At 37.4% G+C, this 23,794-nt stretch overlaps 1 protein-coding gene across 1 annotated transcript in view; it reads left to right on the top strand.

The window, feature by feature from the left end:
• The window catches only part of LOC113409993 (cytosolic phospholipase A2 beta-like), a 39,363-nt gene that overhangs the window by 5,194 nt on the left and 10,375 nt on the right, over positions 1–23,794 (top strand). The window contains exons 2-16 of the mRNA XM_026664325.2: positions 1,522–1,594; positions 3,089–3,225; positions 4,011–4,142; positions 4,559–4,617; positions 6,612–6,654; positions 6,877–6,940; positions 11,997–12,124; positions 12,840–12,944; positions 13,889–13,926; positions 14,712–14,847; positions 16,785–16,921; positions 17,558–17,780; positions 19,027–19,144; positions 20,685–20,822; positions 23,194–23,298. Of these exons, the coding sequence (XP_026520110.2) occupies positions 1,522–1,594; positions 3,089–3,225; positions 4,011–4,142; positions 4,559–4,617; positions 6,612–6,654; positions 6,877–6,940; positions 11,997–12,124; positions 12,840–12,944; positions 13,889–13,926; positions 14,712–14,847; positions 16,785–16,921; positions 17,558–17,780; positions 19,027–19,144; positions 20,685–20,822; positions 23,194–23,298 (1,636 nt within the window). The remainder of the gene's footprint in view (positions 1–1,521; positions 1,595–3,088; positions 3,226–4,010; positions 4,143–4,558; positions 4,618–6,611; positions 6,655–6,876; positions 6,941–11,996; positions 12,125–12,839; positions 12,945–13,888; positions 13,927–14,711; positions 14,848–16,784; positions 16,922–17,557; positions 17,781–19,026; positions 19,145–20,684; positions 20,823–23,193; positions 23,299–23,794) is intronic.

Genomic DNA, 23,794 nt, shown 5'->3' with positions numbered 1-23,794 from the left:
GTCAGATTTCCTGTTATTCAAATTCCAGATGATTATAAGAAAACCATTAATCTCTTAATGTGGCATCCCACATTAAGCACCCCAGCACATACCTCTAATTTATGCCAAGTACATAGTTTTGCAATCTTGTATTATTTCTAGCAGAAAACACATTACATAATGTTCTGAGCTTTAAAAGTTCAGACTGCAAACACAAAATGGCTTCAGTTCGGCTCTTCACATTCTCAGGTATAACAACCAAATTTTCACCTATAACTTCCTTAGATAGAAGTACATCATTAATACAGCATTTTAGAAAGAAAAGCTTTTATTATGTCTCAATTTACGTGCATTTTGATACTTTAACTTTGGACATATAATAATTCAATTTCATTGTGTGAGTGTATGTATACACAGAAAATGGTATGCATGAAAATACGTATGATAAGGAACCCATCCACAGGAATGGAAAGTGACTGATAGAGTATTTGAAATTCAGGGTTGAACTGTTGGATCCTTGGCGCTCTCTGTGCTTGGTGGTTTTTCTTGCAGATGTTTCATTACTAAACTGGGTAACATCACAGGTGCTAGAAGGGAGTGGGATTTGCTCTTATATAACTGACTTGCCTGCCGGTATTGGTGGGAGTTTTCTTGGTGATTTCTTGATTACCAACTACCGTCGATAGCTCCTTGATTATCATTTACTTCTTGTTTAATTGTCTAATATTAACTTTGGTGTTAATCTCTGCACTACTCAAAGTAACTCTGCAGAAAAATTAATTACCATGGTCAGATTTTGAGATTCTACCAAACTACCTATCAGCAATATAGATTTTTCCAGAAATCCTAGAGTTTCATGTTTCCTGAGCTTAATATAAAGATATAATATAAAGTTTTACAGAGCTTAATATAAAGCTCTTTCACATAAACACATAGATTACTTAACATAAAAATAAAAAAAAACATATATCAGTCAAGTATCATATAATAACCATCAATGAATCCAAGAGATGGGCTCTATCACACAGATTATTGTATAACCATGGTTATCTCCACATTTATTTGCAAGGACTTCTCATAAGGAAAGTAACCTGAATTTGGAAAATATAATAATCTAACTACTGAAGATAATAACATCTGAATATTCTATATAGCAACCATAGCTCTGTAGTATAGCGATAATAAGGAAATAAATTGGAAAACATCTGAAAATTTAAAGAACAAGGGAAGTATGCATTTCATGAGTTTTAGGGCTACTAAACCGGGATGGCCCTTCCCTTTTGCACTACACTAGAACTCCATAGCAGCATCTAAGGATCTTTTACAGGTGTGCATTATAGGGAAATATAATAAGCAGCCTATAATAAATAGCAATAGCACTTAGACTTATATGCCATTGTATTTTATAGCTCTTTCTAAGCAGTTTACAGAATCAGCATATTGCCGCCAAATGAAAGGAACATGGATGGTGTTGTACAAAACCACATGATAGATCCTAGCAATTGGCTCAGGCCCTCATTATTGGCTTTGTTTCCATTGCAGAACCAACTATTTCCACTATCCCTCCTGTCTGTCAAGATTCTGAAAGCCAGTATCATCACCACTTATACACGATGTAAGTTCCTGGCATGTTATGGTTGAAAAATAGAGTTGAGTTTTACTTAATTGTGTTGATCTCACAGAAATACAAATTTAGAAAAGCTGAGCTCATAATTTAAGAGATTTTTTGGTGACTTAGAGCAAAATAAAATATAATAAACTTGATTGTTTGCAGCTTATACGGGATATAAAACTTTTTTTCTCAACAGCATCTCTTGCTTTTATTCCAGATTTTTCAATGATTATCTACCATTAGTCTCTAGGCTTCTGTTTCCTATTAACACACCACTCTGTTTCCAACCCAAAAGCAGGTCTACCAGTATCAGTTTTTGGTTTCCAATACATTTCCTTCAGTGAATCTTCAAATAGTCTCTTCTGGAACCCAAACCAGGACATGCTTTCTTATTACATTTTTTTCCATGAAGAGAATCAGTCTTCTGCCCAGTTTGCACTGCTCCTATTCTCTTTTGATGTTTTATCTCATTAAGTTGAATCTCATTTCCACTATACAAAATTGTTTCTAAAAATTCGACATCTTAATAAGTGTTTCTCAGAATCTAAAGCGCTGAAAAATCTTTAAATTATTTAATTCATTTATTTATTGCATTTTTAGTCTGCCACAATCACTTTGACTCTTGGTGGCATGTATTTCAGAATCAGAACAGAGCTGGAAGGGACATTGGAGGTCTTCTAGTCTAGCCCCCTGCTGAAGCAGGAGACTGCATACCATTTCAGACAAGTTACTGTCCAGTTTCTTCTTAAAAGCCTTCAGTGATGAAACACCCACAACTTCTGGAGGGAAGCTGTTCCACTGGTTAATTGTCCTCACTGTTACGAAGTTTCTCCTTCATTCCAGGTTGCTTCCCTCCTTGATTAGTTTCCATCCATTGTTTCTTATTCTGCCCTCTGTGCTTCGGAAAATAAACGGACCCCTTCTTCTTTGTGGCAGCCTCTCAAATACTGGAATACTATCATGTTCCCCGCCCGCCCCGCCAGTCCTTCTTTTCTCTAAACTAACCAAACCCGAATCCCGCAACTGTTCTTCATATGTTTTAGTCTCCAGACCTTTAATCATCTTAGTTGCTCTTTGCACTTTTTCCAAAGTCTCATAATCTTTTTTGCAATGTGGTGATCAAAACTGGATGCAGTGTGGCTTTACCAAGGCTTTATAAAGCTGTACCAATACCTCACATGACTTTGATTCTATGTCTCTGTTTATGTAACCAAGGATTTATCAGCTTTTTTGGCTGTTGCTGCATACTGCTGGCTCATGTTTAAGTGATCATCCGCTAGAACTCCAAAGTCCCTCTCACAGTTACTATTTTAAATTACTTTTTAAAGACTAATAATATATAGATTATTACAGTATAACAAATAGAATATAGGTATCTTTAGAAGTAGGTGGCACTCTTGACCCATAGGAATTTAGCTATTATATTTCTTTTGTTTATTAAGATGTGCTGAATATTTGAAAAAAGCAATTACCAATTTCTTCTTTTTCCTGCTGTAGATTCCACATCTGATTGCTATGTGACTTTGCATCTGCCAACAGCATCACGGGAAATATTCAAAACCCAGACTGTCAGGAATTCTTACTACCCAGTCTGGAATGAAACATTTTATTTCAGGATCCAAACCAAAATCAAGGTAGTGTAATGTAGTTGCAATGCATTCATACTATTTGACAAGCTTACAGGATAAACAAATCCATAAAATGTTGTTGCAAAACAGACTTTTCCAAACGAGACTGTAAAATTAACTCCATGATTTGATATTTTGAAAAGGAAAACAAACTATTGAAACCTTTGTTTTCTATCATTTGGAGATGCTTGTATGCCTGAAAGTACTTATCAGAAGTTTTGTGTGTAAGTGCAGAGATCAGATAGCTAATGCTTTATGTTCAGAGATTACTGTTAATCCATTGCAAAGATTGGAAATGAATACTCTGAGATAGCTGGTAGTGAAACATATTCCATTACACATATTTAATGTGAGGGTTTTAAAATGCAGTGACATCTGCTGCAAAAGAAAAGAAAGAATGCTAAAAATTTCTTGGAATTTAATAGACAGTTTTTTTTTCTTGGGGACTTTTTCCTAATATAATATCCCAAAAAACTTATGGTTAAGTTTTTAGGTGAATTTATCATCTGTAACAGCTTCCCTGTTGATTATCCAAAATAAGATTCAGGTTGTGTGTGTATGTGGGGGGGAGATAAATGTGATAAATAAATACTGTACATAAGTAAATAAATTAGCAGATGTACAGAGTTAATGAGATTGACTAATTAGATTTCTTACTCTGAGTATAATCAGTTTTCCTGGTCAATAGGCAAAATTCCATCAATTTGGAAGAAAATATTACAGCGAAAATATCTACATTGCCATCAGTAAAAAGGAGCATGCAATTGCCATTTCTTCTCTTCTGTTCCTAGAATATCATACAGTTGGAAGTTTGCAAAATGGATCCAGACACCAATTGTGATATCCAATTAATTGTTCTTTTTGATTTGTCAAAACTCCAGTCCGGAAGTCCAGTCCTTGAGAAATTCTCCTTAAAACCGAAGGTGAGGGGCAAAAAATTATTTTGCACATAATGTAGGTGACATGTGTTCTTTAACCCTAATGGATGTTCTTTTCCCAAGTGTATTAAATGGTACGTTTCATGGGTTTTGTGAAAGGAGAGCACAGAAAAGGATTGTCCTTAAAAAGGGGGTTATACTTCATGTCATATCAACTTCCTTTCCTCTCCTCTCCTCTCCTCTCCTCTCCTCTCCTTTCCTTTCCTTTCCTTTCCTTTCCTTTCCTTTCCTTTCCTTGTCAGGGTTCCAGTTCACACTGGAATCAAAACTTCAAGGCAGGCATGTTCCTCAAAGTATAGATTCAGGGCTGACACCTTTCCTCTCCTCTCCTGTTTGGTGGACTGCATATATTAATGTTGTCTTTGTTCCTGTGCATTTTATAAATGTTTTTCTGTTACCAGACACAAGAACAACCTGATCATTATGATTTTCTAGAAGTGGAATTCAAGCTGTCAGATATGTAAGTGTAAACATGAAGTCATTGTTCATGGTTTGGGTCTTGGAAAATTCATCCTTTGAATTATTCAGCAGATAATTCAAAAAAGGAATTGTTTTGGGGGTATTTGGGTATCCTATTCTATCTTACCTTACCCTGTTCTATCCTATTTTGTTTAGTAAGCCATACAATTCTGCAATGATCTATTATGGAATTCCATACAACTGTATTCTGATACATTGCCTATGTTTATGTAACATAATAGACTGAAACACAGATCTCTGTTCATATAACATACTGCATCCAAATAAATGAAACATAGTATGATGTAACTTTGCCCTGATTTATACAATATGCTAAACTAGGAGTGTCAAACTCATATCATGGCAGCGTCATGTGACGTATTGGGACTTTCCCCTCCTTTGCTAAACCTTGCATGGGCATGGCCAGTGCATGACTCATCTGGCCCGCAGGCCGGGAGTTTGACAGCCTTGTGCTAACCCATGCTGCAGTTCCTGCAGATATTGAATCTCTAATTTTCCATCCCTATTTTAGCTTATATTATGGAAAAACAACCATTTGGAGGTTCCATTAGCTCTTCTACGTAGTGTTCCATAATTAGAACAGAATCACCCTTCCAACTCTACCTCAGAATAAATTCCTTCTCCCCCCAAAATGTCCAGTTTTGTGGCTGTTGAGTCTGTTTCCTTAACAATGGAAGTGGCCAGTTTCTCTACTGCATTGTCAGAAGCTGGATCCTGGCATGCCAATTTGATTTGGACAAGGACCATTAGCCACTAATTCTGCATTATTCTGAATGTAAGGAACTACATTTCTTATTTTTGTTTATAGATTGCATATGTTACAAGTTACTATATAAAACGGGGTGGGGGAAGGTCAGTTTCTGGTCTATTTGATCATCAAAATATTTTTTCTTTTTCTTTTTTGCTCCTATAATAATCAATAGGATCTTTTCATGGTGACATCACTTCCTGTAATGTCTCCATCTCTATTCGAGGAGGTTCTCTAGGCCAAGCATGAGCCCTAATCCAGATACTTTATTTTTGTAGATGGAAGAGGAAGGAGCTTGTTTTTTTTATCAAATGTATAATCTGCCCTTTTGCTTCTATGAGCATTGATGGTGAACTTACAACAAGAAATAAAAATACAAAAAGTGTTTAATTGACAAATTATTTTATTCTTTAATTTGGTGCTGTACTGAAGTACTGCTGGTATTTTTTTTTTAATTTTTGGATTACTGTTTATTATGGTTGGTTGAGCAGTGCGGTGGCCTAGAGGAAAAGACCCTAGCCCCACACTCAGGAGGCTGAGAGTTCAATTCTAGGCAGTGACAAATGTTTCTCTATTAGGGGATAAAGAATAACTCCACACAGGTGTCACAAAGGACGTCTGACCACTAAATGGTCAGCTCCATTCAGTTGCCCCGACTCCACTCCGATACAAGGGATTACGGGGTCATAAAAAGAAAAAAAAATATTATGGTTGGTTACATAGTCAGCCAAATGTTTAGGTTGGATTTGGCACTTTTATCAACCTATCAAGCCCTTCCCGAGGATCTGGTATAAGTAGAGGTTGTTGAGATATTGTTAGATATGATTTCCAAGCAGAACTGCCCATTTTCAATTGATTGAGGGTGACTTTGTCAATGGGAATGGTGTTCAGGTGATGCTCCAGTTGTTATTATTGTTATTATATTTTGGACTTGGCTTTTTCACACTCCATTAAGTTTTACTGGTGCCACTTTAAATTCAGTTCATGGGCAAACTGATAAAAATGTATGGAGTAAAGAAGTTTACTCTGCGTCACAGTGCACAAACATCTTAATAATTTATCTGGCTGGCAATTTATAGAATAGGAGTGTCTGCAGCTGTTTGTATTGCCTTTCCTGTTTTTGTCAGTCGTTCACAAAGCCCTATTTCTAAAATAGTAAAGGATAACAACCTTGGTCTTATTGGTTCTTTTTTGTTTATTTTTCTTCCCCCCGCTCTGTTTTTTAGGCCAGGTCCTCCCGAGCAACTGATTTCCAATGGTGTCCTAGTGGTAAGGATTCTTCTTCTGGAGTCTTCGGGAAGTTTGGTACTCCTTAGAGGTTTTGGGTCCATGTTAACCACATGGGTTGGAAAATCTGCAAGATGCAGGTTGAGAAAAATGGGTATATGCCCTCGTTTTTCTCCATTAGGAAGCACTGTATTGTGGGATATGATGTAATGCAAAGAAAGAAACAAAGTTCTAGACACAATGTTGTATCTTTGGTTTTCACAGGCCTGTGGACTTTCCATTTTGGATGTAAAAGTGAGCAAGGAGGATAATGAGAAGGTATTGAAAGGTATATACCTTGTTTGTATATGTGTGTGTGTCTAACTTTTAATGTTGACTCCTGAAGTTTTCCCTGCAGTTTTCAAGCGGTCTGCCGTTGCCTGTGTCCTAGGGCTGAGAAGGTAGCAAATAATTGTCACATCACCCTGGAGGCGTTAATTATAAATACATGCTGATTGTCCAAGGCCCAAATTTTGATCATGTGATCATGAGAAGGCTGTGATGGTCATAAGGCAAGGACCAGTCATAAGTCACTTTTTCAAGGCTGTTGTAACTTTGAACAGTGGCTAAACAAATGACTATAAGTCAAGGATTACCTATATCCATGATAGGGAACCTATGGCACGTGTGCCACAAGTTGCCTCACTGCACATGCACGCGCCTCACAGCTGATTTTTTTTCGGTTGGTTTGAGGCCTTTTTTGGCCTCCCAGGCCTGAAAAGCCTTGCAGAGGCTTTTTCCAAGACTCTGGGAGGCCGAAAAAGGCCTCAAACCAGCCGAAAAATCAGCTGTGAGGTGCAGTGCAGGTAAGGGGGGGATTATGCACGCATGCATAATGGGGAGGGGGCATGCATTGCATTCTGGGTGCTGGCACGCGAGTGTGTGTGTGCTGGCACGCATGCAATTTTTGGCACAGGAGCCCAAAAAGGTTAGCCACCACTGACCTATACCAATGATGGCAAACCTTTTTGGCACCAAGTGCCAAAAAGGGTGGGTACGCACACATGTCAGGCATGTGCCCTGGAAAAGAAGCTGCCTAGAACTTCCAGTTTCCAGCATGTGCATGCACACCAACCAGCTTGTCTTTCGGTTACTGGCGCACATGCGCACATGACAGTCAGCTGGCCAGCGCACATGCACACAATGGAAAATGGAAGACCAACTCTTCCAGTTTCCAGCAATGCCATATGCACAAAAAACAGCTGATCAGCATGCGCACATGCACACCAGAAACCCAGAAGAGGATTGGGCGATACTGCATGTGCCAGCCAACATGGCTCCACATGCCACTTTGGGCATGCATGCCGTAGGTTTGCCATCAGGAACCTTACCCTCAAGGGCATTTGTGTGAGGGTTTTTTTTGACAAATCTGTGCCATGACCTCATGACTCCTCTGTGACTTTTGAACTTGCAACTATCACTGGGATAAACATTGGAAAAGTAGAATTTGCACTGTGGCTTTACAATAAACATTTTGAAATCATTGTGGTTTCTAGCAGTTGCTGAGGCCAGCATTCTAGAAAGAGAGGATGCCCGTAAGGGATATCAGAAAATATCTAGAGATCGAGTGGTGAATTAGTGAGAGTACTTCACAATTAAAAGACAAATTACTCTTCCAGTTTAGGCCTCTTCTGATATTTGTAACACTGCTTATTACTTTAATTCCGATCTTCTGATTTAGAAAAATGTTCATTTTAAACCATTGCACAGAACTCCAAGGGAAGACTTTTGCAATCAACAATGATCAAAAATGTATTTTTACAATCTTATTGTTGTGCTATGTTTAAACAGAAACCATTAAAACCATCCAATTCCTAATTCTCTCCAAAGGGCAGAGATTTTTAAAGCCACCCAGAAAAGGAAAAATTGACATGTTTTGTGAATAATGTGCTTGTGATTTCTCAATATCCCATGATGGAATTTATGATGCAAAATGGCATTTACTTTAGCTATTACCAAATCTGGGGCATATGCAAAGGATCAAAATAGTTTAAAATCCTCCCAATGCTGGTGAATTCTTGATAAAAAATTACAGCTACTTTTTCAGGAATTCTTTTTCTCTCTCTCTTTTGCATCAGAATTTGCCATTTGCAATTATATTGAAATTGTTAAGTGATGCGATTTGGAAGGGTGAAAATAAGCAACCCTTATTCTTGTCATTCAAGACAAGAATTGAAGGCCTGGAGATTAAAATGACTTTTTACTGAGCTGACAGATCTGGCAGCCCTGACAATACCTTCCTGGTTGCCTTTGCAGGTTTTCAAGATTGAGGCAGGACACATTTTCCAGATGTGCCCATGGTAAACCAAAAAAAGAGCAGATGCTGATAATATTGCAAAGGCATCTGAAAAGTATTGCTTTATTCTGACTGCACATTGCCAGTTTAGTCTCACTTATTATGTATTTATATGCCTTTCTTGACTAGCATTTAGGGAATTGCAGCCCCCAGAGTATCTTTTGGTTTGAAGAAGACACACTGTGGTGCAGTTTATCTGTGGATACGGAGGTGGCTCTTCAGTCCCTGTCTGGAAGCACAGAGTCTAGTTCAGTGGGGACACTGAAAGTCCATTGTTACGATAACTGTGGATGTCACTCTGTGACACTATTCAGTTTTTGGTGATGCCAGTCTTGGAGGTGTTGGAGTCTTCATAGCAGAGGTTTCATCAGTGGATTCTGTCAGCAGCTGCAGCTTCTAGTTCCCTTGGCTGGATGTCACAGTGTTGCAGGGTTTCTACTATAGGGTCTTTCTAGTGTTTGTGTAGTCAACTTTGAAGACTTTTCCCAGATTCCATTACACTGTATAGCAAATATTATATGTTGGCAACCATGCTATCATTTTAGTCCTATGGAAAATTTCATTAATGATGTGGACCCTTTCTAGGCTGGATTCAGAGTGGAATAATGGTATGGAAATGACATTGATCATGTTTGTGGAAGACCATTACACCACTGTCCTCTTGGATTTCATGATGGCTTCAGGATTAGGGAGGGGAGATGCTGTTTGTGGTCTTTCTCCTCCTTCATCTGTAGGGGTTTCTAGGTGGTGTTGGTGGAACTTGGTGGGGGACCTCAGAGCTTCCTCACCACTCTTTTTTGACATCTATGTGAAACTTCTGCATGAGGTCATTCAGTGGCATGGGATGTGATATTTCAGTATGCCAATGATTCTAGTTATACATCTTCACTGTTTTGTGCTGGCCTAGAGTGTGGAGGCTATAAAGGTCTGGATGGGGAGTAACCAGCTTTGGTTAAACTTTCACCAGATGGAGTGGCTTTGAGTTTTTGGCTCTCCAGGGTCCAGTGATGGGTAAACTTTAACCATCAATGGGGTAGCAGCTCCCCAGGGAGAACTACTGTACAATTTGGGAGTCTTCCTGAACTCACTTTTCCTGCTTGATGGGTTCTTTGCACAAATACATCTTGCATGCCAACTGCTCCCATTCCTGGATGGAAAGATCTTGCTCCCATTCCTTCATGTCTTGGTCACTTTCTAGCTGGACCCTTGCAATGCACTCTACACAGGATGGTCTTGAAGATCATCAGGAAATTGTAGTTGCTTCCAAATACAGCAACATGCAGGATATTGGGCATCTCTCAGTTTGCCCATACCACTGCTTTGTGAGCTGCACTAGCTGCCAGTTGCTCTACAGATGCAATTCAATGTGCTGTTATTATCTTTAAACCCGCACATAGCACAGGGCCAAGTAATCTGCCCATCCCACTATGTTGGGTAGAGTGGGACAATCCAATTCCCTTCCCTCAGTTGTTGCATCCAGTGGGTCAAGGAAGTATAGCATAGCAATTTAGACTTATATACCACTTCACAGTGCTTTACAGCCCTCTCTAAGCAGTTTACAGAGTCAGCATATTGCCCCTAACAATCTGTGTCCTGATTTTACCCACCTCAGAAGGATGGAAGGGTGAGTCAACCTTGAGCCTGGTGAGATTCAAATTGCCAAATTGCAGTCAGCCAGCAGTCAGCAGAAGTAGCCTGCAGTACCACATTCTAACCACTGTGCCACCACTGTGGCTCTTATTGTAACAACCTTTGCCATTATAGAATACCCTTTGCTTCATACTGGGAACGAATGCACCACAGAATGAGGCGAGGCGGCTAAATTGGTTGCTCAGGCTTTATTGAATTCGCGCGCTAACAGCGAACGAACCACTCAGCTATGAGAACTGGAAAAGTCCATCTTCTTAGCTTTCTGGAAAGCCACGAAGAGCTGACCTTTTGCCTTTTAGTAGATGGTTATCTTGCATGCTTAATATTTGATGATACTTACAAATTGTTTCATTAGCATAAGTGGTTAAAGAAGAAGCTATGAATGTTTATCTCTTGCCAGCTATTCTCTGGAGTTTGAAATACCTTCCTAAAGGTGAAGCCACACCTTTGCCTTGTCAAGCATCTGTCACTGAACCTACTTTTCTTGAGGCAACGTAATGGAGTGGGAAAGTTTTTCTAAAACAAGGCAAAACATCACTCAGTGAGAAGAAGTCGCTTAATCTTCCCCATAATTCTTTTACAAATGGTATTGTTTCTTCGTCCTGGGTTCCCCCCCACACACACACCAATTTTTGAATATGTAAGCTTGCTTGAGACAGACTATAATCACAGACAGCAGCAGTATTTAGCATCCCTCTTTTGCCTACTGAATAAGCATGGCAAGACAGCAACAGCAATTCTTATAATAAGAATTACCCTGTAGTAAGATGAGCAGCCAATAAATTTCAGAATAAATTAAAAATAATGATCTTATAAGGCTATTCTATTTCAATATTGTGTATTTTGTGATATTTGATTCTTGATATGCAATAATGTTTAGAGTAGGCTGTATTTGATACAGTGTGCAGTGGTAGTTCATGATCCCTGTCAGTATTCGGGTCTATCATATCTGAAGCACCTGAATGTTAAAGTGGAAGTAGTGTGAAATCTGAATAAAGTCCTTACTTTTATATTCAAATTATAAAATGTGAATGGCAATTGGCAAAACATGAATTTGAGCTGGAATTAGGTATTTTTAAAGTGATGTATTTTCTTTGTATCAGATTTATGGAAACAGAAAAGAGTTTTGACCTAATCTTACTATGCTTTCATATAAACAAGTTGTAAGCTGCATATCCTTTTATATATGAATAATATTAAATATATATGCATGAAAGAGACATGAAGTTCTATGTTTACTGTATGTCTTGATACCTTTGACAAAGGATGCAGTTCAATAATTAGTTTATGAATACAAAATAACAAGTGTTCATGCTAACAACACATTTTTAACAACACATTTTTAAAAGCATAAATATCTAACATTTAATTTAATTTATCATGTCTTGTTTTATTTTAGCCAAAAAATTTTTGGTCTTTTCAGTCGAGCAATCTTATGAAGGAACACAGAAGACAAGCAAAAATTTAGATTCCTTCCGCTTTCATTGCATAAAAAGCTTTGGGCCAGTACTAAAAGCTAAAATTCAGGTAATGGTCTCAGTTATCATGTAACTGTAATTCAGCAAAGGAAAATAAGTATGAATGTATCCCTTTTCCATGGACACCCAATTATCCATCAGGTTATCGTGTAGCAACAAATAAAAAAACCATCGTTCTGCTGATGCGTCAATGAATCTTGAAGGTTTGGCTTTGGCAAATGGGCCATTTTAGACTGTGTGGGCTGTTTTCCCCTCCCACCTAATCTTGTTATTCTTGCCATCTTCACTCTTCATTCTTGTAATTTGCTATTTTCTCATTTTTACTTTTTAAAAATTGATTTGTTACATTTTAAATTTTTAAAAATATTTTATACTTTTAATTTTTAATATTTTTTAAATATTTAAATAAACAACACATTTTTAAATGATTTGTAAATTGTAGCCAAAATACAATGAGATAGTCTGCTTCCATCTGGTTATTGAATACGTACATTTCTTTAGCCAAGACTTTTCTGCTAAGCCGGCCAGAATTACTGTAAATTTAATGAAGGTTCAGAACAGTTAAAGGAAAATATAAGGAAGGAGACCAAATAATTCTTGAGGTCCAAGAACTGAGGGTTCAGCTAGTTTTTTGATGCCTGGAATTTGCCTGAATGAAAAGTTCATTCAATGACTGAAAGGTCAGCTAATCATCATTATCATCATCAAGCAATAAGTAATATACTAAATCTTATTCATTTGGGTCACCTTTTTTTTCTTCCCAGAACATTTTACCTAACAAGGACAGTGAATCTGATTATTCGTTAATTCTGCCTTTGAAACTACTTCCAGTTGGCCATCAGGTTAAACTTGAACTATCAACGGGGAAGGCAAGTTTTGATTCTTAAAATGAATGATCACCTTTCCTGATTACTGTTGCTGTTTTTTAAAGTATACTTGAGTGATACAAATAAATTATCATTTAAACTTTCTGTGAAAGTTCTGTTAAAAACTATGTTTTTCTAAAAAAAAAAAAAGAGGAAAATGCTGCTTCTCCCTCCCTCTTAAATTTAATGTAATTGACTGCTGGTCAGAAATCATACATAAACTACTTCATAAACTACATAATGTAGTTCATACATAATGCTATATGTAATCATACTTATTAATATTCACACATAATATTCATAAATAATATTTTGTAGTTCATACTTAGATTACATACATTATGTAATTCATACATAAATTATACAATCACTGTTTTCAACGAATTAATAGAAATCTCTTATTTTGAAGTAGGGAGCAACATAATAGAACCTCTATTCTGGCTTCACAACATGAATTACTGAAATTTCAAGAATTTCTGAGCTGTTAATTGACTCAAGAATAGACAATGGAACATCATCCAAGGATCATTTTACTTATTTTGCATTATTTATCAGAAAGACAAGACAAAGACTCTCTCCACCCCCCCTTTTCTCTCTTTCTCTTTTTCATACTCTGGGGAAAATGACAAATGAGTTTCCCACAAATATGCAAACTGAATCTTTCCAGTGATCATTTATTTATAAATATTACATGTGTTTTGCACTTTTTCATATATGGAAAAACTGAAGTCTAATATAGCATTGAGAAAACTCAAGTCTAATATAGCATTTTCTGTGTTTCTTTATTGATGGATTAATTGATTATAAGTACTCCTATGCACTCCTCGGTTAAACAAATCTAAAGAGTTTATTTGTTATTTTTTTTCACATGCCCAACTTATTTGTCTCTCTACCCCTTTTTAGTCCAGTTTCACTGTCTTCACTAATGCATATTTTTGGGTTTTTAGGGTGGTACCTTGGAGCTGTATCTCCAGGTAATTGACGGGTAAGGTATTTCCTTTCTAATTTTTTTTTGGCATAATTAATACACCAAGTGAATGCAAAGGAAAGACAGCAAAAAAGGCACGCACTATTTGTGCATCATTTGAGGCTTGCATGCAACTCCCCAGTATCTCATTTGTAGTTCTCCAAAAATTCAGTAGCAAAACCACCATATTTTACTGCTTTGATTTCAGCCTCCTTTGGTGGTCTGAAAAGTGGGAATGGGAACAGTTTCCCTCAATATCTCATCCTTGCCTTTAAATTTTTCACAAAGTGTTTCCCCAAAGTCTAAAATAATTTTCCCAAACCTGAAAAGGAAAAGAAAAAATTCAGCCACAGCTCTTCTTATAATTAATAAGCTGAGATGTAGTCTCTGACCATTCAAATATTCTCCACTTTAATAATCCTTGAATGAGAACTTGCTTTTTCTATTTGTAGCCTAATCTATTCTAGCTTCAGATATAACTTCAGATCTACATAAGAAGTCAGTTGACTCCCCATTAATTAATTGGTGGCATTGTGGGCATGCTCCAGTGCTCTAAGACTTCCTCCTGAGGTGCTTCCTTTGCATAAAACAGGTCCATTGAAGCAGGAGGAAATGAAGGCTTAGTGCAGTGAAGAGCATCCAGCAATCCTCAACTGATTGGCATGGGGATAATTTTGATTCCCATACAAATCTGAAACCATGCCTGTAAATTGTGAATTGATATTCAGCTAACTGCATTATTGTTGAAATGAACTGACATCTAATCTATGCTTAGCAGTGATATGGCTGTTTCTGTGTCCCAGGTCACAGAATCTTGACGTGCGTTTGGGTTATGAACTTTGCCCTGATGAGCAGGATTTTCTGCGCAAGAGGAAAAAAGTGGTTGCAGATGCTCTGTATAAGCTTTTTAATCTAGGAGAGGAGTTACAAGAGGATGAGGTATGTGGACTTCTTGTAATTATTTGCATGTTAAATAATTAATTGCCATCTAGTTATTGACAAGCATAATTGTGCCCACAAAACACACTAGATTGAAAATGTAAGTTCAGGAGCTGCAACATGTATGATTCTAACAGAGAATGAGCTATGCTATATTGTCTGGACACAAAATGGAAGCCATATTGGATTTCTAGAAATCAACCTTGTTACTTAAATTCATTGAAAATTACAAAATTCAGTTTCTGGATATCCATTTTGGACCTGAACCATATGCTAAGCTTCTGTTTGTATAAAACTTGAACCTACATATAAGCTGACATAGAAGTAAATCCTATGAAGAGAGCCAATTTGGTATAATGGTTAAGGCATCATATTAGAAACTCAGAAAGTATATTTTCTAGGCCTGTGTTAGACACAAAAGCCAGCTGGATGACTTTGGGCCAGTCTCTCTCTCTCTCTCTCTTCTCTCTCTCATTCTCTCTCTCTCTCTCTCTCTCAGCCTTAGGAAAGAGGCAATTGCAAACCACTTCTGAAAAACCTTGTCAAGAAAATTGCAGAGACTTGTCCAGCTGTTTACTTAGAAGCCAAAACTTTATAAATCTTTTAAACACATACCTAAAGCTCCAGCTCCCCTTATTACTTAGCCAAGATCAAAATTAGCAAAAACACCTAATGTCATAAATACATAACTATCTTGTCCATTTATTCTATATTTCCCTCATGCCTCTCTTTAACAATTAAATATTATAAAAAAGAAATTAATGAAACTTTATCAAAAATAATTTCCCCTTATATAGATGTCAAAAACTCATCTACACATTATCCAATCTATATAACCATTCAACATAATCAAAAATAAGAACTCATTATTTAGCCAGTTAGTCAAATAAATCAATTATATATTTTCTCTTCTTACTACCATTCTTAAATCTCATAAATAAAATTCTGACCTGTTTTTTTAGTATATTTTCTTCTTGTATTGAAATGTTTATCACGTTCAGGTCCTTGAAAATTTCTTGCAATTTCCATGAAGTAGCTCTAATAAATCTCAATTTGAAAGGGTAATCCACAATGCCTTTTTCAAGGTTTGAATAAACATCTAATTGTATTTGTAATCAATTGTTTCCAGAAGGATTTGTTAATCTTCAATTGTAACTTGTAGTTCCAATAAAAAGTTCACTTACCATTCCATAAATCAAATATTTTTTTTAAAGTAGTCATCTTGTGCTTTGGTAATAGACTTTAAGGTTTTCTTTTACAACTGATACATAAAGAAGACAGCTTTCCTATACAAAGGTTTTTTCTATTCATTCTTTCAAAAATAAAAGTTACTTTTTCTATTTTAAATTTAAAAAAGGATATTTTATTTTATTTTAATCTCTTTAGTTTAGTTTTTGTGAGGCGAGCAAAAATCAAATCAAGTTCTCAGCCATTTCTTAATATTATAGTCCCAGAAATAATGACAATCATCAAATAGAAACACTCATATCTAAACAAAATCTCTCTTTAACTGAAAAATGAATTATAATCCAAAAATAGCATTAGAATGAGGAATGTCAGTTTTACTGTCTATAAATTTAGGCTGTGAGACTCACCTGAACTCACCTATCTGTTGCTCAACTCAGTAGCCAATCGGGAAAAAACTCCGTTTCCACGACTTATTCTTGATGAGTGACATTGTAAGTTTTCTCTTTAAATCTAGACGAAGAAAAAACACACACACAAACAAAAAAAATATGGAGGCAAAAAAGCTGTGTCATTGTTTGCCTTTGGAAAAGGTTAAGCTGCTATTTTTCCCTCTGGAAATTGGAACTGTCAATTTGGTCTATTAAAAGATCATTTGGAGTTGGAATGTTATCTTCCAGAGTCCAAGATTGTTCTATGGCCAAAGTCACTGTTTATATTATTGATGAAGTGATTACTTATATTTCTAACAGGTCCCTGTGATTGCTCTTTTGGCAACTGGAGGTGGTATCAGAGCTATGATATCCTTGTATGCTCATCTCTCAGCCTTCCAGAAACTGAACCTTTTGGATTGCATTACATATATCACTAGTGCTTCTGGATCAACATGGTAAAAACTAAGAGAAATGTGTTACATTTAATTAGAATTCCAATTATACAGGGCCCAATGTTGAGAAAATTATGTCCGTGCAAATGAACACGATTAGAAAAATACATCATTTGGCCTGCTTTTCCATGATGAGTACTTGTGGGACTTCACTCTCTCTACTCCTTCATTAGAGTAGGACTATGAAACTACTGAGCAGAAAGAGTAGAAGGGATTCCTGGATGTCCCACACCCCCATTCTGTGTGTAAAATGATTTAACAATATTGTTGGAGGCTGGATTAAAAGTTGAGAATCAAGGTGAATAATCATATATTTTAGCCAGAAAAAAAGGTGAACTTCAAATCATTATAAGTATTATTAGAATTGAATTGTCCATGTGCAGTATATGTCAGCATTTAATAAAGGACAAGAGTAAAATTCTTCTATTTCAAAATATGTGTCCAAAGAGTTAATTAAAACCGTCAGGATTGAATTCTTTGGACAATTCCACTTGAAAACTAGATACTGACATCAGAATTAGAACTTTTATAAGAACAGCATATTCTGAACCAGTTTCTAAAATGCTACAAATATACTTTGAATATATAATAGTGGAGACATTTCCATTTTATGAAATATCATTTTTCTCACTACTGCAGGACACTTACACATTTGAATCGTCATATGGACTGGTCACATCAAAGTTTTGAAGACCACATCCATAATATAAAAAGACAGTTGCTGAAGAACAAAAACGACGTTATTTCTAATGAAAGGTTGAAGAAGTATCACAAGGAGCTATCCAAGAGGATTGAAGCTGGTCATCTTTCATCTTTTACAGCACTCTGGGCCCTTGTTCAGGAAACTTTTTTCTACGATGGAGTAAGTTAAGTATTTGTTATGCAGCAAAGATGTGATCCCTAGCTTCTTCTATTGAAACAGCAATGTGACATCATGTAACATCATCTGTGCCAGGCGTGGGCTGCTGTGGGTTAGCAGGGGTTCAGGAGAGCCCCTAGCTAAGAATCTGTGCAGTTCGGAGAACCCCCAAATCCAGGGGTGGGATTCAAATTTCTTAACAACCGGTTTTGTGGGTGTGGTGGTGGTCATGTGACTGGGTGGGCTTGTATATAAATATGGTAAATATTTATTTAAACATTGATTTTTTTTTATAAAAAAGAACAATTTTTACCCAAAAGCAGGCAAAGCAGGCAGGCAGATTGAGTTGCTCACAGAATCACAGATTCATTTAGAGATCTATCTATCTGCAATCGGCTACCTGAGTCTGCACTGAAAAGCTTCAGTCCTAAGGAAGGTTCAGTTCTGCTTTTAGATTAGCTAGAAAGCAAGAAATCCAAGGATTTCTGTGTTTGAAAATCCTCTTGCTTCATGCTTTTTCAGTCTCAGTTGTGCTATGCAAAGCAGCTGAGGAGGGAAAAGCAGGGAATAGCCTAGAGCCCAGGCAGGTAGGTGGGCAAAACACCGAACTGGTTCGGTGTCAGCTGCTCTTCACAGCTACAGGTTCTGTAGAACCGGGCCGAACCGGTAGCATCCCACCCCTGCCCAAATCCCTCTCCTGGCTGGCCCTGTCCACTCCTCCCCTCCCAGCAGTCCCCACGTGACCTGTTTTGGATGCAGGTAAGTGCCGGGTGTGTGCGGAGGCTCGGGAAGGATGAAAAACAGGCCTCCCAGAAGTTTGGGAAGGCTGAAAATGGGTCTGTTTCTGGCTTCCAGAGAGCCTCCGGAGCCCGAGGAGGCTGTTTGTGCCCTCCCAGAGGCTTGAAGAAAACCTCTGGAGCCCGGGGAGGGCAAAAACGCCCCCCCCCACCATGGTGCAGGAGGCTGACTAGGCCACACCCACCATGGCTACGTCCACCCTGTAACCGGGCAGAGGACCCATTTCTTAAATTTTTGAAGCCCACCCCTGATCTGTGCTGGTGAGTGTGGGTTGCCTCACACTTCCGAGCGCTGATGATGTTATCTAGTTGGGTAATGAAACATCTGCAAAAAAAGCAAACAAGCTCAGAGAATACCAAGGATTTCCCAGTTTAACCCTTAGCTACATGTATTCTCTTCTATTGAATGATGCATATATTAAAATATTTATTATGTTTCCCTTTGTTCGAAGATAAATCGCACTAAGCTCTCTGACCAGCAACAGGCTTTGGATCAGGGGCAGAACCCGTTTCCTATTTACACAGCCATAAATGTGAAAGAAGAAAATATCAAAACTTTTGACTTTAGAGGTGAGTACTCACGTATCAATCTCTCCACTGTGGAAATGTGGGCTTTGGTTGCCTGCTATAGGCATTGGAAGAGAGGAGAAAAAGGGAAGGGCATGAAATATTGACCTTGAATTTAATAGAACAAGTACTTCCTATTTATCATGAATCTCTCAGAGTACTTTTATATGGATTACATAGGGAAGGTTGCATTATACTCATTTGCAATCAGCTTCACCAAGGCAGGAAGATCATACAGAAAATCAAAGAGAAAAATGTAATACTTAAGCTAATGTAATATTTAAGCTATTGATAGGTTAGATATGCTTCAGAATATCACAATTTGTACTGATAAGAGTTGCAGCCCAAAACATCCAGGAGGGCACCAGTTTCCTGTCCTGATCTAAATGATCTTTGCTTGAATTGTTATTTAGGTTAATGAAAACCTTTCTCCTCTACATCAATATTTGTTTGAAAGGATCGGCTTCTGTTTTGACATTATCTTTTATCAGCCAGGGATTACAGGTAGTTCTAGTAATTTTCTTCCAGAAAGTTATGCATTAGATGTGTACAACTATTTAAATGGCTATACATTATTCCCTTAAACAGCTTTTCATTGTTCTCTATGTTATAAACATAGTGATGCAAGTTGTTCATTGAATACAAACTTCTAGTTTGTCATGCTTTGCACTTAGATTTGTGGAAGATACCACAAAATAGATCAAGGTAATTGGAACAAGATGGTTGTTTATCTAATGCTATTTTTTCCAGAAGAAATCTCCCTGGAGGTCTGTCTGTCTGTCTGTCTGTCTGTCTGTCTGTCTGTCTGTCTGTCTGTCTGTCTTTCTCTTTCCTCCTTCCTTCCTTCCTCTTCTCCTTCTTCCCTTCCTCTTTCTTTCTTTCTTTTTCTTTCTTTTTCCTCTTTCTTTCTTTCTTTTAGCCAACCAAGTTCTTTCTTTCTTTCTTTCTTTCTTTCTTTCTTTCTTTCTTTCTTTCTTTCTTCCTTCCTTCCTTCCTTCCTTCCTTCCTTCCTTCCTTCCTTCCTTCCTTCCTTCCTCCCTCCCTCCCTTCCTTCCTTCCTTCCAATTTCATCTAGAAAATACAGAGAAGAGCAACCAGGATGATTAGGGGACTGGAGACTAAAACATACGAAGAATGGTTACAGGAACTGGGCTTGGCTAGTCTAGTAAAGAGAAGGACCAGGGGAGACATGATAGCGGTCTTCCAATATTTGAGGGGCTGCCACAGGAAGGAAGGGGTCAAGCTATTTTCTAAAGCGCCTGTGGGCCAGACAAGGAATAATGGATGGAGACTGAACAAGGAGAGATTTAACCTGGAAATAAAGAGAAACTTTCTGACAGTAAGAACAATCAGCCAATGGAACAGCTTGCCCTCGGAAGTTGTGGGAGCGCCATCATTTGAGACTTTCAAGAAGAGATTGGACTGCCATCTGTCAGAAATGATGTAGGGTCTCCCGCTTGGGCGGGGGGTTGGACTAGATGACCTACAAGTTCCCTTCCACCTCTGATTATCTGTTAATCTTTTGTGCACCCTTTTGTTGCAGAATGGGTGGAGTTCAATCCTTATGAAGTGGGTTTACTAAAATACGGTGCACAGATTCGCTCAGAGGATTTTGATAGCGAATTCTTCATGGGAAAAATGGTGAAGAAGAACCCAGAGTCCCGGATTTGCTATATGGAAGGTGATCTATTTAATTATAAGCTAAAGGAAAATACAGCAGAGCTTATCAGGGAAACCTTGGAAAGATCCTGTCTTCCTAGGCAGTCTTAGACTTCTAGCCTTTTTACTCCAAAGCGATCAGAGCTCCATTTTGGCAGTTAAAATATTCTGGTGAATTAATCGTTTTCTCATGTTGTTTATAATAGCAAAAATCACACACACACACACACACACACACACACACACACTTCCTATCATCACGTTATACAATAGATCCCACTTGATAAAAAGCATCCATGAAAGAAACCTAAATGAAAGAGACATCAGCAAGTATTGTGGGCCCAATTGGCAAAATAAAGCTTACATCTATATTGGTTTGAATCATGTTTAAGAGGAGAGGCCTTCAACCTCCGGTAGATAAACAATGGCTAAAATTTATATGTATATATATATATGTGTGTGTGTTTATGTGTTTATCACACATACGCACACACAATACATGTAAGATTATGAATTTTTGAAGCCCACCCCTGACTCATACTGAGTTTTTGTAATCAAGGTGCCTTTCACAATTTGTGTTTTTATATTTTGTTTAATCTCAGCATTGAACATTGACATGTAGGGCATTACATAGAAAACACAACAATTGCAACTTAATTGAAACAGCGATTGCTCTAAATGCTTTTATTTTAAACTAAAGGTAGAAATTTCACGAAAGTTTCTTCCTGCTTCCTTTGTTTTCAATAAATTGCTTTCATGAGTTGCATCACAGCGTTGGAAGAAACTTAGCTTGTCTTGGCCAACTCCTTATTCAGTGCAGGGTTCCACTACTATAAATAAATAAATGTTAAAGTGTATAAAATTTTAGTTTGGAACACTGGAATACATACAGGCACATCCCTCCATGAGAGCCTGTCTGATGTAGTGCTTAATATATTGGATTAGGATTAGGACCAGAGGCATCCAGGTTCTAGTCTACTCTCAGCCGTAGGAGCTTGTTGTGTGACTTAGAGCCCCCATTCTCCCCCAGACCACTCTATTTTACAGAGTTATGGTGGAGCCTTGCATTGTTATTGTAAACACATACCAGATGAAAATACTGAGCATTGCAACATTCCCAAACGGACTGTCCTTCAGATCTGTTGGATCACAAGTTCCTTAATTTACAACCAGGAAATTACCAATTACTAGAAAGTACCAAGTGGAGGAAGGCTAGGTGAGTCAGCCATTAGACCAAAGTCAATTTCTACAACAGCAATTCAGAAATGCATCCTGTGCTAATTTGCATTAGGATTTTAATTCTACTGCTTTCAGCAGCCAGGATTTGGACTATTCTTTTTTTATGCCTGAGGCCCTTTCTGGCAACCATTTCACCACTTGAGGGTCCAGAGAGCATTGTGTGAAATAGTAATTAGAGATGAGGGAATCTTCAACTGATGAGTCCTCTCATATGGCCTTCAGGTTGTGTTCTTGTTTCCCTCACAAACATGGTAGTTGGACTTCAAGAAACAGACTGCTTGAAGGCAAGGCCAAAAGGGGACAATTGTATGGAGAGAGAGGTAGACATAGAAAGAAAGATAGGTGGGCATGTATGGATATTTGCGTAAGTAATCTGCTGCGGCTTTGCATTTTTCTCAATGAAGAAAAATGATGGAAGCAGTGTTGTGCAGCAAACAGCAACTTTGAGGCATGTGTATATTTAATCACATTGCAAATACCAAAGGATGGAGCTTGTGTTGCAATAGCATGATGCTCTGAATCTGACTGAAGGTATGAATGGAATAGGTGGGTGAAAAATAGAGAAACTGTGCTCACTTCACATACCCTGAACCTCAAACCAGCCAATAATAATTTAGCTCAATACATTGTGTAAATCTAAGATGATTGGATAAACATCGAGCAAAAAAGGTGGTAGCTTTGGTTTTGATATTACTGGCTTTTGACTCCTCTTAGGATTTCCTTTAGTTTCTCTAGCTGTGTTGTAATTCCGTTTCCTATTTTATTTTTGTCATAATGGCTGGGTTTGTATAGCATAATATATTAAATTAAAATGAGGTGTGGGTGATTTGTATTCAGCCTGATAGGGGACCAAGCCATTGAATCTGCCATCATTTTAAAGCATAATATGCTTTGTTTATTTGTTTGGCTATTCAATACCTGTGTTTTGTTAATGTGTTAACAGTGGATATGACACTATCACCAGAATCTCTTATCAGCCATAATAATTTTGTTAATACTCTGATGTTAAATTGTGTCTAGAGTATTTAATTTGCTGGCAGTAATAAATATTTATCACAATTTCTCAGTCTAATGAGCCTATATCCTTTCATACAGTTGAGATGGACTATAATTTGAGTTAATAATTTGAGTCTTCAATGTGGTTGGTCTTGTAGGTATCTGGACTAACATTTTCAGTCCAAATCTCCTGGATTGTTTGTATTGGACCACATCAACAGAAGAATTCTGGAAACGATGGGTGAAAGACATGTCAATAAAGCGTAAGAATTCCAATACTATTTTAGTCTTTGCTTTGCCAGAGTTTTTGTAAATTTGTTTGCAAAGTAAAATAAAAGAGAGAGACCCTATATCCTCTTCTTTTTTTGAACACCTACTGAATCAGATAGGAACTAATTGTGGGATGATTGCAGCTATTATAACTTATAATTCAAAAACTATAGTTAGTTAAGAAAATAGCAACTCTGATTTATGAATATTTTGATGTTTAAGGAAGATGACATTTCTAGGTTATGTATTGGATATAGATCATTGTAACCTTGCAATAGGTGCATATAATAATAATGGTGATGAAAAAGAAATATGAATATATAAAACCTTGCAATTCTGTCATATATTTCTTAAAATTCTCCTCAATAGATACATGATATTTCTCTGGGCCTGCTCATAAGCAGCAGTGTAACTGTCACCTCTTAGCCCAAAATTACAGTAACAAATAAAGACACATTTGGAAAAAATTGCATTTATGTGGCTATTCTT

The sequence above is a fragment of the Notechis scutatus genome, chromosome 1 (genome assembly GCF_049901735.1).
Source record: "Notechis scutatus isolate UNSWTSFEM ecotype Mainland chromosome 1, rNotScu1.2, whole genome shotgun sequence".
NCBI classification, from domain to species: Eukaryota; Metazoa; Chordata; class Lepidosauria; order Squamata; family Elapidae; genus Notechis; species Notechis scutatus.
Note: the sequence above shows the minus strand (reverse complement) of the source record. Positions and strands in the feature narration are given on the sequence as shown.